Below are 14035 nucleotides of genomic sequence, written 5' to 3' on the forward strand. Positions count from 1 at the left end.
AGCTGAAAAAGCCCTCGTTGTTCTGTCAAGAAACCACAGAAGAGACTGGCAGATCCATGAAATTATATCCTGCAGATATGTCTCTGAGGCGAATGCACAGCAATAGGTGACGTATGGAAACTACTGCACTGTCTTCAGACAGCTTATATGACTATCTCTTTCCAAATTAACATTCTTGCCATGTGGTTCTCATTAGACTCACTCAAATGTTCTGTTAATCTTATATCTTTCCTCCCAGGGGATTAATATTGATTTTTTATATTGTACACACACACAGGAAGGTCATACTGCTTCCTACAGGATGGATTCATTCAATAAGGAACTACGCTATTAAACCTGACTTGACATTTTTGTCAATTGAGCTGAGCTGTCACAACGCTCTTTACTTTTTAGAGAATTTCCATGCAACTCTCCTGATTCCAGCTACATCTATCATTCCACTCCGTGATACCCACAAGCCACTTGACAACTCATTAAAAATATATATAAAAATGGAGGTCAGGGCTGTGTTCCAGGGAAGCCCTACTAACATTCAAACTCTCAATTTAATTAAAAAGTAATAAAGCTCAAAATAATGCACTACAAAATGCTTCTGGAAATAGAAATTATTCATCAGAAAAAGGAAATAGGAAGACAGCACTGTGGGCAGACCTGCAGGACACCTTATTTTTAGCTGGACACTCAGGGTTTCAGGCCAAATGTGAGGGCAGGATGAATCCACCCCAGTCCTGGCAGTCCGGACCGCATGCTGGAGTAGGCAAGTGCTATTTTGGGTTTGGTTAAGCCCTGCTCCTGGGGACCCTTCTGCTCCCTCCCAGGGTCCTCTCCAGGCCCCAGCAGAGGTGTCGCACTGCCCTTCTCATCCCTCCTGCCAGGAGGCTGCCCCAGATCCAGGCCACATGGATGGCCAGGAACCTTCTTCAGGCTTCAGGACCAACTTAGAGCACATAAACAGCAGCCTCATCCTCTACCTCACACAGTTTCTCTCTGTGTCCATAGTATTTTCTATTTATTTGCACACGTACCTGTGGAGAACAAATGTAACCCTTCACAGTTTCTGTTTTGCTACCCTGACAAGTCAAGCTCTTCTATTCTCTCCTGTCTCTGGCCATCATAGGTCAGACAGTTTTCTCTGCTCTCTTTCCAGCTGGAGTTTCTCACTGCTGAGCACTTTGGCAGAAGTCATATTAGCAGTATCAAAGGGCAGCTCACTGATAGACTGGAGCTTTATAACAGCATTGGGAAGGAAGAGAAGAAAATGGCAATAGAGAACAAATGGAGTCTTTCCAACACATAAAAAACCCACACAGGTTTAGAAGGCGCAAGGAACAAACAGGAAACCTGTAATAAGTCCCTCCTAGCAAGTCTTATTTTCCAAAGAGCAAGGAGTTCCTCCCAATCCTTGGCCCTCGTTTGTTCGTGTTTTCAGACAATCTTTCAACACCACCAGGACAAGCTCCTGACCTAAGCATGCTCTCACTGTTTCTTTGTAGAGAATTTTACCTTTCTGGAATAAAATAGCAAATAAATAGTACCGAAGGAGCCTGCTGAAGTAAATCAGGACTGGGCTCCTCTCCTGCAGAAACCTACAAGGCAAAGGATGGAATAGGAAAAAAACAAGCTGTTGAAAGGCCGTGTGGACAGCATATAATGGAAAAGAAAAAAACATAAACAGTCCCTCTAAGCAGTCAATGTTTTACTTTAATATTTTAAAATAAGCAGCAGTCTTTGCTTTTTTTTCACTGCTGCTTATATAGCCTCCTCCCCAACTCTTTCCCACCACTTCCCTTCTTAAACACATACGTATCACCACTTGTCTGTTTGCCAAACACCCTGGAAAAACGTGATGTGTGGAACCCAAACAACGTTATAGGAAAGGTTGGTAAGAGCATATAGGGATTTCTGCATATCTAGAGAATACCCACTGGGGTGGGCGAAACTGCTTACATGCTTTGTACTAGGAAAGCAGTCCAAAAACATCCTGCTGGAGCCTAGGACTTAGCAAACAGTTTCTTAATTCACCCATCCAGTGTTTTCTTCTACACTCCGTATTAGGTAGACTTAAAGAGTCCCAGAGACTGTAGCTGTCCAAACTGCATCACACAGGACGTCACTAGTCTCTTCTGGGTTGCCAGAATCTCCTGTTGACTCTGTCACTATTACTTACTTAATTAAAAAAGAAAAAAAGAAAAAAAAAAACCACTTTGTTCAAGGTTGCTCCATTTTTGGAAAGGCTCGTAATGAGTGACAAAGTGTCTTCTCTAATGCTTTTTCTGCCTCTAGCTCTGTCATCTCTGCCTTACAAATCCAAAACTGTTCTCACCAGGGGAAACTGCAACACTGCACTGGTACAGGGATATTCTGCTTGCACTGAATTTGCAGAACAGGAGGATACATTCACTGTCAGAGCAGAAAGGAAGCACTCCCCAGCCCCCCCCGCAAAAGGCTATTTTTTGCAGGCGTTGTCATGTCTTATCCCCAGGAAGAGAAGTGGGCTGTGCTAGAAAGTCTTCAGAATTACATTTGCTCCTGTTTCTCTCTGCCCTTCACAGCACTGCAGAAACAATTTATCAATACAATGGAGGACAAGTCACAATACAGAGGCAAGGCAGACTCCTGTAACGAAAACAAATCCTTGAGAGAGGCAGGAGTTGTTCCCAGATCTGCTCGCTGAATCCCACTCCCACCACAATAATGATTTCATCACTACTTACATTAAGGGACATAAGGGTACCCGAAGCTGTAAAGCACAGCATTTGAGCTGAGCAGTTGCAGTACTTTGCCCAAAATAATTTGTGGTCTGAAAGCCCAAAGGATTCAAGAATATATAATTAGAACAAATAAGACTTTGCATGTATAGCGTGCTTGTCATCTGAAAGCACGTGCAGATATTAATTAAGCTCCACAAGCCCCAGATGAAGTAGCTCAGTAGTTTCCTCCCCATTTTACAGAGGCCCAGGGTAACTAGTGACACATAATCACAGCAGACCCCACGGCAAAGCCGGCCGTGCAGAGGACGATGCGAGCCAGGGCTCCACCTCTGCAGCGAAATGCCTTCCATGGAAAATGACTGAGTTGCAGGTCACTGCTCTCCCCAAGAGGAAGGACCCACCCTGTTGCATAACAGGAGCAAGGGCCTAGCCCGACGTGTTTTGATAGAAACCATGAAACCGGGCTCCGCTTGGGAACACAAACGAGGAGCTCTAGCCCTGGGGACATTTGCTTTGAGTGCTCTATCACGCTCCTCAGGAAATGGCAAGAGAGCCTCTGTGGGAGGATTCCCCACAAACACTCAGGACTTCTCAGCTTTGGAGGATACAGCGTATGGGATACCACAGAACGGTTGAGGTTGGAAGGGACCTCTGGAGATCATCTAGTCCAACGACCTGCTCCAGCAGGGACACTCAGAGCATGTAGCAGAGGGTGGCACCTAGGCCCGTTTTGAAGATCTCCAGAGAAGGAGACTCCACAGCCTCTCTGGGCAGCCTGTTGCAGTGCTCTGTCACCCTCACAGTAAAGAAGTTCTTCCTCACATGGAGGTGGAACTTCCTGTGTTTCAACTTGCACCCATTGCCCCTTGTCCTGTCACTGGTCAGCACAGAGAAGAGCCTGGCCCCACCCTCCCTACATTCTCCCCTCAGATACTTGAACATGTTGATCAGATCCCCTCTCAGTCTTCTCCAGACTAAACAGGCCCAGCTCGCTTAGTCTTTCGTCATAAGATAGATGCTCCAGTCCCTTAATCATCTTCGTGGCTCTCCGCTGGACCCTCTCTAGAAGCTCCATGTCTCTCTTGTAGTGGGGAGCCCAGAACTGAACCCAATACTCCAGGTGTGGCTTATCTTAAGCATTTTCATCTGTGAAGCTAATTTTTATTTTCCTGCTTACCTACATTTTACTACATGACAATTCAGAAGCTACATCAACCAAGGAGGGATCCCATTGACGTAATGTAATTAAAAACTGGGGGCAATACAGCTATCAAAATCTGGAAACAGTCTCTTGAAACACTTTTTATATGCAGAAATTCCAGAAAATAAATGTAAATAACACATTTAATACCAACCCAAGACACTTAAGATAACAATAATGCTGAAAAGTACTTAATGTAATTCTAAAATGCAACGCTATTCTGGAAAGGGAGATGTATCCATGCACTTCCCCAATTAAAAAAAATAGTGTAGGTGGTAAAGCTTCTCTTTTCTGTTTGTCAAAGAGCAGCTAGAAATTCATTTTGTAATCACTGTCCACAGAAGTTCATCTTCTTAAGACAGCGATTTTGTAAAGATTCAGAGTATTCATTTGCACAGAAGCTGTGATAACAAAAATATTCTCAGAATTTACCACAAAAATAGTACAATTGCCTACTTAATAAAAATTACCAGTTCTCTAATTGTCTAACCAACTTAACATCTTCCCACAAACAAGAGCCTGGGGGCATCAAACGCAACGAGAGCGAGCTATATCCAGAGCCCATAAAAACAGGTAGCGCTTTGTGTCTTTAGATAGTTATCTACCTCATCACAATTAGGACTAATAAACAGTTGCTCTGAACAGAGAGGGATGCATTTCAATGGGGATGTGCAATTCTCTGTACCCAAATATAAAGCACTAGCAAGACGTGTCACTGGGAAACGGATGCAGACCATGGTATGCGTATCCACAAGACAGAGAGCAAAGCGGATAAACGCGGGCGCGGAGCAGCTCCTTGGCTCCTAAACAGCAGCATTCACATGCAGACTGCGCTCTTTTGTTCCCAGGTGTGAGAACAGAAAGCATTCCAACTTGAGGTTTCAAGGTAAAGATGCTTCTAATTAGAGGCCTAGTTACTTTACGAGACATAGAGACCTCAGTATCATGGAGCTACGATAATTTACCCTTGCTGAGAATCTGCCCCATGATTTATATGATTACTTCATACCAGCACGAAACAAATCCCCAAGGAGGTAACGCATGTCATCCTTAAAAATATTAGGCAATCAAGACATGTTGTTGTTATGTGAATGGATGCCTTTGAAAACAAGCATCCATGCTGTGAGCTAAAATGAAATAAATGAACAGAAATAATTCATTTCCATGTTCTAATCAGTGGAAACCGTAGACTTCAAATTATCCTGATGCTACCAAAAGTGAGTCTGGAGACAATAGCTTGACTCTTCTACCAAAATGAACACGAAATTGCATCCTAAGCACACAATGATGGCCAAATGAAACCGTTCCAAGTCTCCCTGTGCTTGTAAAGTTTTTCTTTTTTCAGTCCTTGCATCCAGCTGAACAATTAAGAACAGCATAAGATCGAAACAAAGCAACATATAGTTTTTAAACACTCACATCTAATCAAAAGCAATATACTGATTTTAGGCAAAAGATCCATAATCTACACAAAAACTTGCTCTTAATCAAGCTCTTCAGCTTCTAGCATCACCGGCAGAGAGAAATTTGTGTTCTACCAGCTAAAAAGATGTCTCTGACAAGCCGAATGAAATCAGAAATATATATCAAAGAGTATAATTGCATGCCTGCTGGTTATGTTGCATTCACAGACGGGAACACTGACACCTCTGTAAGGACTCAAGATAACACTGTTACACTGCTGGCTCCTATAAATCACATTCATCTATTCACTAGAGCTGCAGACCGTTCAGAATAAATCCAACCCCTGCAGGCTCATGGAGATGAAAACAGAGCTGTGGTAACGAGATCGGGTTAATATAAATGATTTGGAATAGACTGTTATATTTGTATGAAAATGTATATAGGTAAAATTTGTATAAGTAGAAGGCCATGGGATGATGAGTGTTTTAGCACTGGGTTTACAATGCTGCTCATTGCAGCATTGAAGAACCTCATTATTAATTCTAACTTTCTCCTCTTTAAAAGGGTATGGTAGAACTGTAAAAAGGCCAGTTAACCTCAAGTAATCTAACTGTGATGCTGGTATGTAACCGATACCTCCTAAACTCCATATAACATGGGACCTTCCACAGCAAATAATCAGGCATTCCTAGGAAAAGACCAAAATCTGGGCTGATCTCAGAAAATACAGGCCACAGAACAGCCCATGGTCAACTGGTTGTCTCAGAATGGCTCACTCACACTGAGGTAAGTGGGACGCTTGCTTTTCCAGCACTTTAAAGCAATTCCATGGGGTTGCCAATCTATGTTTTATGGTGCAGATGGCAGTCCCTGTAGTAAAAAGTAGAACTATGATGACTAGCACAACCGGCATTACATGTAAAGTCATATTCTATTTGACCTGACTGTGGAACAGATCTAATATATTTTCACTAATTATGCTTTCTACCTGTTTAAGTTGTCACAACAGAACACATTGCAAAGGCTGCTTTCATTTTTAACCTTTACGATTCACCGAACCCCAACATACATTTCGCTGCTTCATTATCAAATATGGGGATGATGCAGTGAAAAGGGCAAAACCAGCATTCTAATAACAATCTTATCACCCTTGCCTCAGGCTTCAGAAGAAGTAGAGAATCATTACAATCTTTCATTGCAACCAATAAAACTTCAGTGTGAGTCAAGCAAATATTTTCCTTTTGCACTGTTTATTGGGTACTACTTGCTGCTTTCATTAAATCTGGCACAATGTCTAAGATGAGGGTACCCACTTACTTTTAGATGTATGATCCTCTTTCTCCTTCCTGCACTATGACACGTTGAGTCCAACACAGAGCTACTTGAGAAGGCTGCTGGGCAGGTGCCTTCCCAATGCCTCAGCATGCTTTTTGCTTAGCCTGGTCTATTATTTATGGAGCTACAGGACCCGAATCCAACATGTTGGCATGAATTTTCTCCTCCTCCGTATCAAAGGGGAGGATAGTGCTGCTCACACTGTGGTAGGGAACGTGCCACTCAGCGTCTTTCTCCAGTGACACACAGGCAGGTGGATTTGTGCAACACTTCACAAGGAGGTATCATCTGCCCTGGCTTATGTTATATTTTCTGACTTGGTTGGGCACATGTCAGTTGTGTTATCACAGTCCCTAAATGCCATGTATTACAGAGTTATGTGACAAAATAGGGTATATGCTGGAGGAAGTAAGCCTTGGTTATTAGCATCTAGCACGGCTGTCCACTCAGTGTGAAATGGGAGGATATGGGTTTAGCTCTTGTTTCTGGACCTGCAGAGATCCCGACTCAGCGGAGCCTCCATCAGCCCTCAAACTGAGGGTGAAAGTGCTCTATGATCTTTGCAAGCAGGCCCCAGAAAGGACACTGACTAGAAGAACTGGTTGTTCTAATAGGGAGAGGGAAGAGAGAAATGCACGAGACAGAGCAAACATCTCTGTTCACTCTGACAGTGATTCTCATCCTAGCAAGAATCAAAAGATTGCTAAGGGTTTAACAAGACTTACTTTTTTCTTAGAGTCAAGTCAAGCTAGTCATTTCTGCGAGAAAACAGCTATTCAGACAAAGGAGTAGGTCCACACACCTCACCAGGATTTCTTTGGTATTAAGATTGCTCTCCAGTAGCATACTTAATACCAAGTCTGATTCTCTGTGTTTTTCCAAAATAAAACTGAATGCGCCTCCTCTACAAATGTGCTTTCTTAGTTTTAAAGCCATTAATATTTCAAAAGACGCCAGGTGTCTTTCTGTGCCACGGAGAGCACACGAATGTGACCGCTCATGCAACCCCCCACCAGCACAGTTACACACAGGGGTTTTCGGAGGAGCTTGTGTTTATTACGATGGCCGCTCTACTCTGAAGCTACTGATACCTGATGAACTCATTCATTGCTGCCTTTGTGCCCTTCATTTAAAGCCAGCAATGCTCTTCAAGTAGGGATTTTCCAAATATAGCCTTGACAACCTAGTTCTGAGCGCCTAGGGGAGAGACAGGACTACTCTGCTAATTGGTACTGATACACTGGGGAGAACCAGCACTGTCTGCAGCAGCTCTCCCTTAAAGTGGACTAGGTCAACTGGATGGCAATTGCACTAAGTCAAACACTAATTTTCCTAAGCAGATCCTCTTTCCCTAAATGGTTATACATTTACAAAAGTATTATTACAGTGGGAAAACTAAGTGTTCAAATGTTTGGGGAGACCAGCATTGAAACAGCCTGTGTGAACTTAATTTCAGCTGCCTCTATATGTGTCTTACATGGCTTCAAGTCAGGTGGAACCACCTAGTAATCGAGTTTGGCTTCTTGCACAACCCATTTTATATACTGTTTCCCTCAGGTGTACAATTGAAAAAACTGTGCTCAAGAACTCCTATTTTTAAGAACTGTATGTCTTGCACTTGGCTAATATATACTTTCCAGAAAGGCATTCAGTGTTCCTTTGACTGCAAAGAGATGCAAACTACACTACTTGTTATGTTATATCTTCAATTGCATAAGCCCAGTCTAAGTTTTCCATGGGGACCCTATCTCCTTCAGTATACAGGACAGATTTGCTTAGCTAGCAGCCATTCAGTATTTTATTTTTGCCCTTTTTATTTGATGCATAGCCCTAAAAGCCTTGTTTACTGCATATTATTCAAGATTCTGATGTCTGAAGACAGAATGATTAATTTCTTTACAAGCTTTTCTGTAGTGCTCATCAAATGCATCTAACTTGCCATGTGCAATTTCCCAGCTTTTGGAGAAGCATGAAAAGGAAAAGCATCATGTGGCATCCTGGAAGTGCCCCCATGACTCATATCTGCAGGGACAGAACAGACCTTTGCTGTCTGTTTTGCTAACATGTGGGACCGACGGGCTGCCAGCACGGCCACCTACGGGGGACGAGACACACAGCCCAGCAACTGATTTTCACTGATACCTGCTGACACCAGAGGGGTGGGTAGACTCAGGATTTTAAGAAGATCTAAGGCCCTTTCTATTTCTTCCTTCCCAACACACCCACCTCCTACTCTGGGCCTTATTCCTTAATGCAGTCTCATTCTTTTAATCTATCCAGTCAGTCCCTATTTTTCTTTCTGTTATCAAGTCTGTCTTTCCTTTTCCCTGCTTGCTCATGGGCCAGAACTGATGTGCACGTCAGAAAACTTTATTCCAAACAGTTATGGTTTGTGACAAGTACAAACAACTGAAGTGCGAAGACACAATGTGTGGTTTTGCCCATAGAGTAGGACAAAAATTAAAACTGTTAGTATGGTTTTGGCACCTAACTTGATGGCTATTCTGACCTTGGTGACTTGTCTGCAATTCTGACACTAACCAAACAAGCCATTTCATTCCATCTTTCCAGATTTTCACAGACTGATTTTGCACAGGTTGGATGACAGAAATCAAATAATACAACCGAGCCCTAAAGCACATAAGCCTGCCATGTGCACAGCTGTTTTGTAACCTCCTCCCAACCTGGACACTAGCTATTCATTTGCTGGTTTTGCACTTGCAGCGCAACACTCATCATTCGTTATTACCAAATCTTGTCCTTCATTCCTTCTCTCTGGGTTCCACTATTTTCTCTCAATTATCACTTCACTTTATGTTTGTCCTCTTGTGTACTCATAACCCTTCAGTTCTGGTACTGCCTGCCAATCTTACCGGGGCTAAATTTATGCCAGGGAATACAGATCTGCTAGCAAAGATACAACATGGCCATTTGAACAGAGAATTCTTGTAGAAATTAAATTGGTTGAGAAAATCTCTGAGACTACTAAAATTTAAGAGACACCTAAAGGCTAGAGTTAAGAAGACGCATGTCTGATAAAATATGATTAAATGTTCTGATTTCATAACAGAAGTGGGTCTTAGCCTTCCACAAAGTTCCCTGTACAATACACTTTGAAAGCTATAGGCCCTGTGTTTGTAAATAAGTTTATTTTGGGGATGGTGCAACAGAAGTATTTGCTAAATAGGAGTGCTAATGAAAAGGCAATGTGGAGCCATAGCCCCTACACAAGGTTAGAGCAGAGCCTTAGTTTAAGAAATGAACTGCATTGTAAACTAACAGTTCGTCTTGTTTTGGGTAGACACAACACTCCAGCCCAAGATTCAGAAACCCTGTATGTATCTCTGTAGCTATTTAGTTCACATCATCTTTCAAAAATCATTGCACTACTTTCTTAAAATGCGTAACAGCAGGAAAAGCAGCAAAGACAATAATAAAGCAGTCAACTGACTTCCAAAGCTATCAGCATTTATCAATTAAAATATTTACTTTCAACACAAGTCCTAATTAATTAAAAACATTCAATCCAGCATTAAAATAGAGGTTCAGGCTACTCATTTTATTCTTGGAACAAAGTCACTTGCTTTCAGGATTAGGAAGACAATGGCACCCGGAGCAAGCATGAGCCCTCTCCCCTCTTATTACAGTTAATCGGGAACATAAACACTATAATGGAGCTGAGCCCCTGCAAACTCACCAGGCTGTGCATAATTTCCACTCCAGCTGGATTCACTGTGAGTGCCTCATCATACAATTGCTTGGCCTCCTCCAAATTGCCTTTCATCTCTGCAAGCCGCCCACGCATGTACAGTACAGCATGCGAAGTGGGGAAAAGACTAGCTGCCTCCTGGATACAATAGCCTGCTTCCTTGAGATGCTGTTGCTCCATGAAGAGTTCAGCTGAAAAAAAAAGAAAGGAAGGAAAATAAAACACCACCCTACCATTAGTTGAAGTAATTCAGACACATTTCTTCACATAAATTACACTCTTTCCTTAAAAATATTAAACCACAAGGGCATGATCCTGCAAAGCGCTTACTACTATGGTTAGTGTTTACTATTATAAGTGAATTAACATTACAAAAATATCCATTCAATGAAGTGCTATATATATATATGCATGTTTATGGACATTTTTTAGGTGCTATCCTGACCGAGGATGGCCTTGAAGACATACGAGAGTGTTTCTTCAATCACGATGTAAACATATGCCGAACCGATCCCTAAGCAAGCACGGCTGGTAGCTACTTGGAGCTGTCATATGCATTTCCAAATAATCTGGGGGGAAAAAGAGCAGAAGCAGCCATCACTGTCTACCGAGAAGTTTAAACATGTCAGAGTAACAGGATACATCTGACTGAGTTGGATATTAAATAACTTATTTAAAAGACCATTCCCACATTTTAAAAATTGATCAAATGTGTTCTTCTCTGCTCATGTGCTTAGTTCATGAGATAGTTGTCTCTTGGGTTTTTAGAGTCTCTTTAAAAACAGAAGGCTTGCATTATAAGGACTTATTTATATTATGCATACATACATTTACTTCCTCACATATGCTCTGCAGAAAAATAAAAGGGAACTCTGGGAAGAACTTATTCTACCATTTACTTTCTTCAACCACCAGCAACTATCCCACTTGACTCTGTCAGCTTACTTGCTATCAATTCTTCTCTCACATTAAACATAAATTTCACAACATTTCTCAGGATTTATCAAGTTGTACTGCAAAAGGCTTCCTAAGCGAATGGCACTGACCATAGGAAGGCTGCTTCTTGGCCTGCCTGACATGACGCTGAGATCACAAGCAGCACTTCTCCTGGAACACTAGCAATGATCGTGTACAGAAATGACATTGTGGCTAAACAGCCTTGCCCATTGGATGTGGTCCTTCTAACATGGAGAATACACTTAAATGATTCTTAGCCATCCCTAGGTTTCGCTACAGATAAATGTCATTCTCTAAGGTTGTCAACACGAGAACAACATTAGTTTCTCCGTGAGAACTCTTGAAAAGTGACTCATAAGCATTTCTGTCTGCTTAATCACAACAAAATCTCGGCACGTATCCCCTCCCCTGGCTACAGGAGGTTGCAGTTATCTCTAATAACAGAAAGCAAGGCCACGTATCTTGTCAAGCAGAGGATGTGCTGAGCCTTATTCCAAAGTTTGTGGGAGGACAGTATTTTACTTGCACTTCCCAGGGAACAGAGCATTTTCCTGCCAAGTGCTGCCTGGCAGCTGATGCTGTGCTTGTGGTAATACTGAGGATGGGCATCTGCAAAGTGCTGATTCACAGCCTGAAGAAAAACACTTCATTTGCAAAGTTAGAAAAAACAGAGCAGCATAAAAGAAGAGGTGAAATCTTGGTACTATTTGAAGTCAAAAGAATTTCTGGATATTGTTATATTAAAAGCTCTATTAGCAACCAACAGCGCAATGTGACTTGTTTCATTTCAGAAAAGAACCAGGAGAAAGAGGGTTTAGATGTGAAATCGCGTAGAGCCTGTGATTCAATGCATACCAAATGGAGAGTGGTTATTCTTTCTTTCAACGTTGCCTGTATATCTTCTTCAGTAATAACAATTATTTAGAGGAACTGCAGCGACACAGAATCTAAATAAGATCTACAAATTGTATTTTATGGTATGGTAATGTAGCATATTAAAGTTCAGTCCATTTCTTTGCAGGCTGAATAGTCAATAAAAATGATTTAATGGTGTGGGAGGTCTAATTTGTATAAAAAAAAGCATGCGAGGTGCCTTTGGGTTAAGAAAGGAAAGGAGTGCACCACCTAGCTAAAAATAGACATTAAGGGAAATCATCTAGGCCTGCATTAAAATGTGTTTTCTGTAAACTCATTTTTCACTTTTATTACATGCTCATTTTATTTACAGATGAACAAGATACGCTTACGCAACATGGAGTAAAAGCACAGCTAGAGGCAGCAATCAAAACCAAAAAATTAAATCAACTATGGTAATACTCCTCCTCACCATTGTACTGAAATGCCTTTCTTTGCATTACCTGTGTTAGCAGCTCCCTGTCCACTGGATTATTTCACATATCTCCTTGCATGACCTAATCAGGCTGTAAATAAACTTCTGGTCATTCTGGCCAACGTAGCAGCAAGGAACACAAGGAAGTTCTGATGGGAGAAGATGTGACACCCAAAGCAGGAGGTAGCTCCTCAGAGTTAAACAGATAGAGAAGATCTCTAATTCTTATCCCGAGAAAGGTTCAGTGCTTCAGGGAAAACGCTGATGAACCTCAAACTCTTGGACTACATAGCTTTTGATACCAACATTCTCTGCAGCTTTGAATCCAAAGGCCATATTTGCAGGCTTCCTTGCAATCTCTTATACCATCTTCATAACAGCTTGAACAAATTTACAACTGCTTTGAACTAAGGACTAGCAGAGGCTCTGCAAACGCTAAAGCGCAAAGAACGATGATCATTCTGGACGTACCACCTCCTCTAGGAGCCTCTTTGGAGTAAGGCTATAAACCATGAATGCAGATGATTAGCAGGAAATACTCGAGTATTTTTACCCACAGGTATGGGCAGAGACAGCGTGCACCTTGTGTATGGGCAAAGGCAGACAGAACTGTTCACTGTCTCCTTCTATAAGGTTTGACCTTGCGTGCACCGAGACCAAGAGCAGCTACCCACTTACTCCAGGGTCCACCCTACTGTGATTTACTTTTTTGCCTTGTTCATATCATGCTTCCTTATGGCACATACTGTCCAGCCTGCTTTGCAGTTCTCCCAGAGAACTGTTCTCTGCCCTTGTGGTTACAGCCTCCTTTGCTCTGCCTTGTAGCTACATTCCCACTGATACTCCAGGATTAATGCTGGGGTGGGGGGGGGGTTAGTGTCTGACAGTGACATCTATTTCCACTCAGATGTATCATTAGCTCCTAATATTAGCTCTTAGTTCTTCCAGACATCTTGCTGTTGGCATTTAAGCTTATCTACAGCAAAGATCCTTAATCAAGTGAGAAATGCCAGAATCCTATCATCTACTTGCTCTCCAAAGACTTGCAGCAATCGCACGGACAAAGAGCCCTTCCCAGAGCACTCCGACAGAGCTGGATGTCCTGCATACAGACTCCTTTTCCCTCTCCAAGATAAATTATTTGACAGGGCTCTGTTAAGGAGCCCATTTGAGGTGCAGCAACAATGTAATCTAGTCATGTCTGCATCACAGGCCTTGTCAGAGGAGTATATTTGCCTGCCATCACCTTAAATGCTGACGCTATTCCCAGTTTCCTAAGCGTTTCAAAGTGGTGTCAAGAGTGACTGCACTTGTCATCACAGAAGCAGCAACAGCTGTAATTCTAGCCCAAATGAAATGGCTTTGAAGTGTATTTCTGTGACGTGAAC

The 14035-nt window shown here is 42.2% G+C and overlaps 1 protein-coding gene across 2 annotated transcripts in view; it reads right to left on the reverse strand.

Annotated features, from left to right (window-relative positions):
* The window catches only part of TTC7A (tetratricopeptide repeat domain 7A), a 159381-nt gene that overhangs the window by 21117 nt on the left and 124229 nt on the right, over positions 1–14035 (reverse strand). For both annotated transcript variants that reach the window (XM_088524277.1, XM_088524276.1), the window contains one exon: positions 10349–10551. In XM_088524277.1, coding sequence (XP_088380403.1) covers positions 10349–10551 — 203 coding nt within the window. The remainder of the gene's footprint in view (positions 1–10348; positions 10552–14035) is intronic.

This window comes from Tinamus guttatus, unplaced genomic scaffold, assembly GCF_059628265.1.
Source record: "Tinamus guttatus ecotype Peru unplaced genomic scaffold, ASM5962826v1 Tinamus_guttatus_pri_ptg000208l, whole genome shotgun sequence".
Taxonomy (NCBI): domain Eukaryota; kingdom Metazoa; phylum Chordata; class Aves; order Tinamiformes; family Tinamidae; genus Tinamus; species Tinamus guttatus.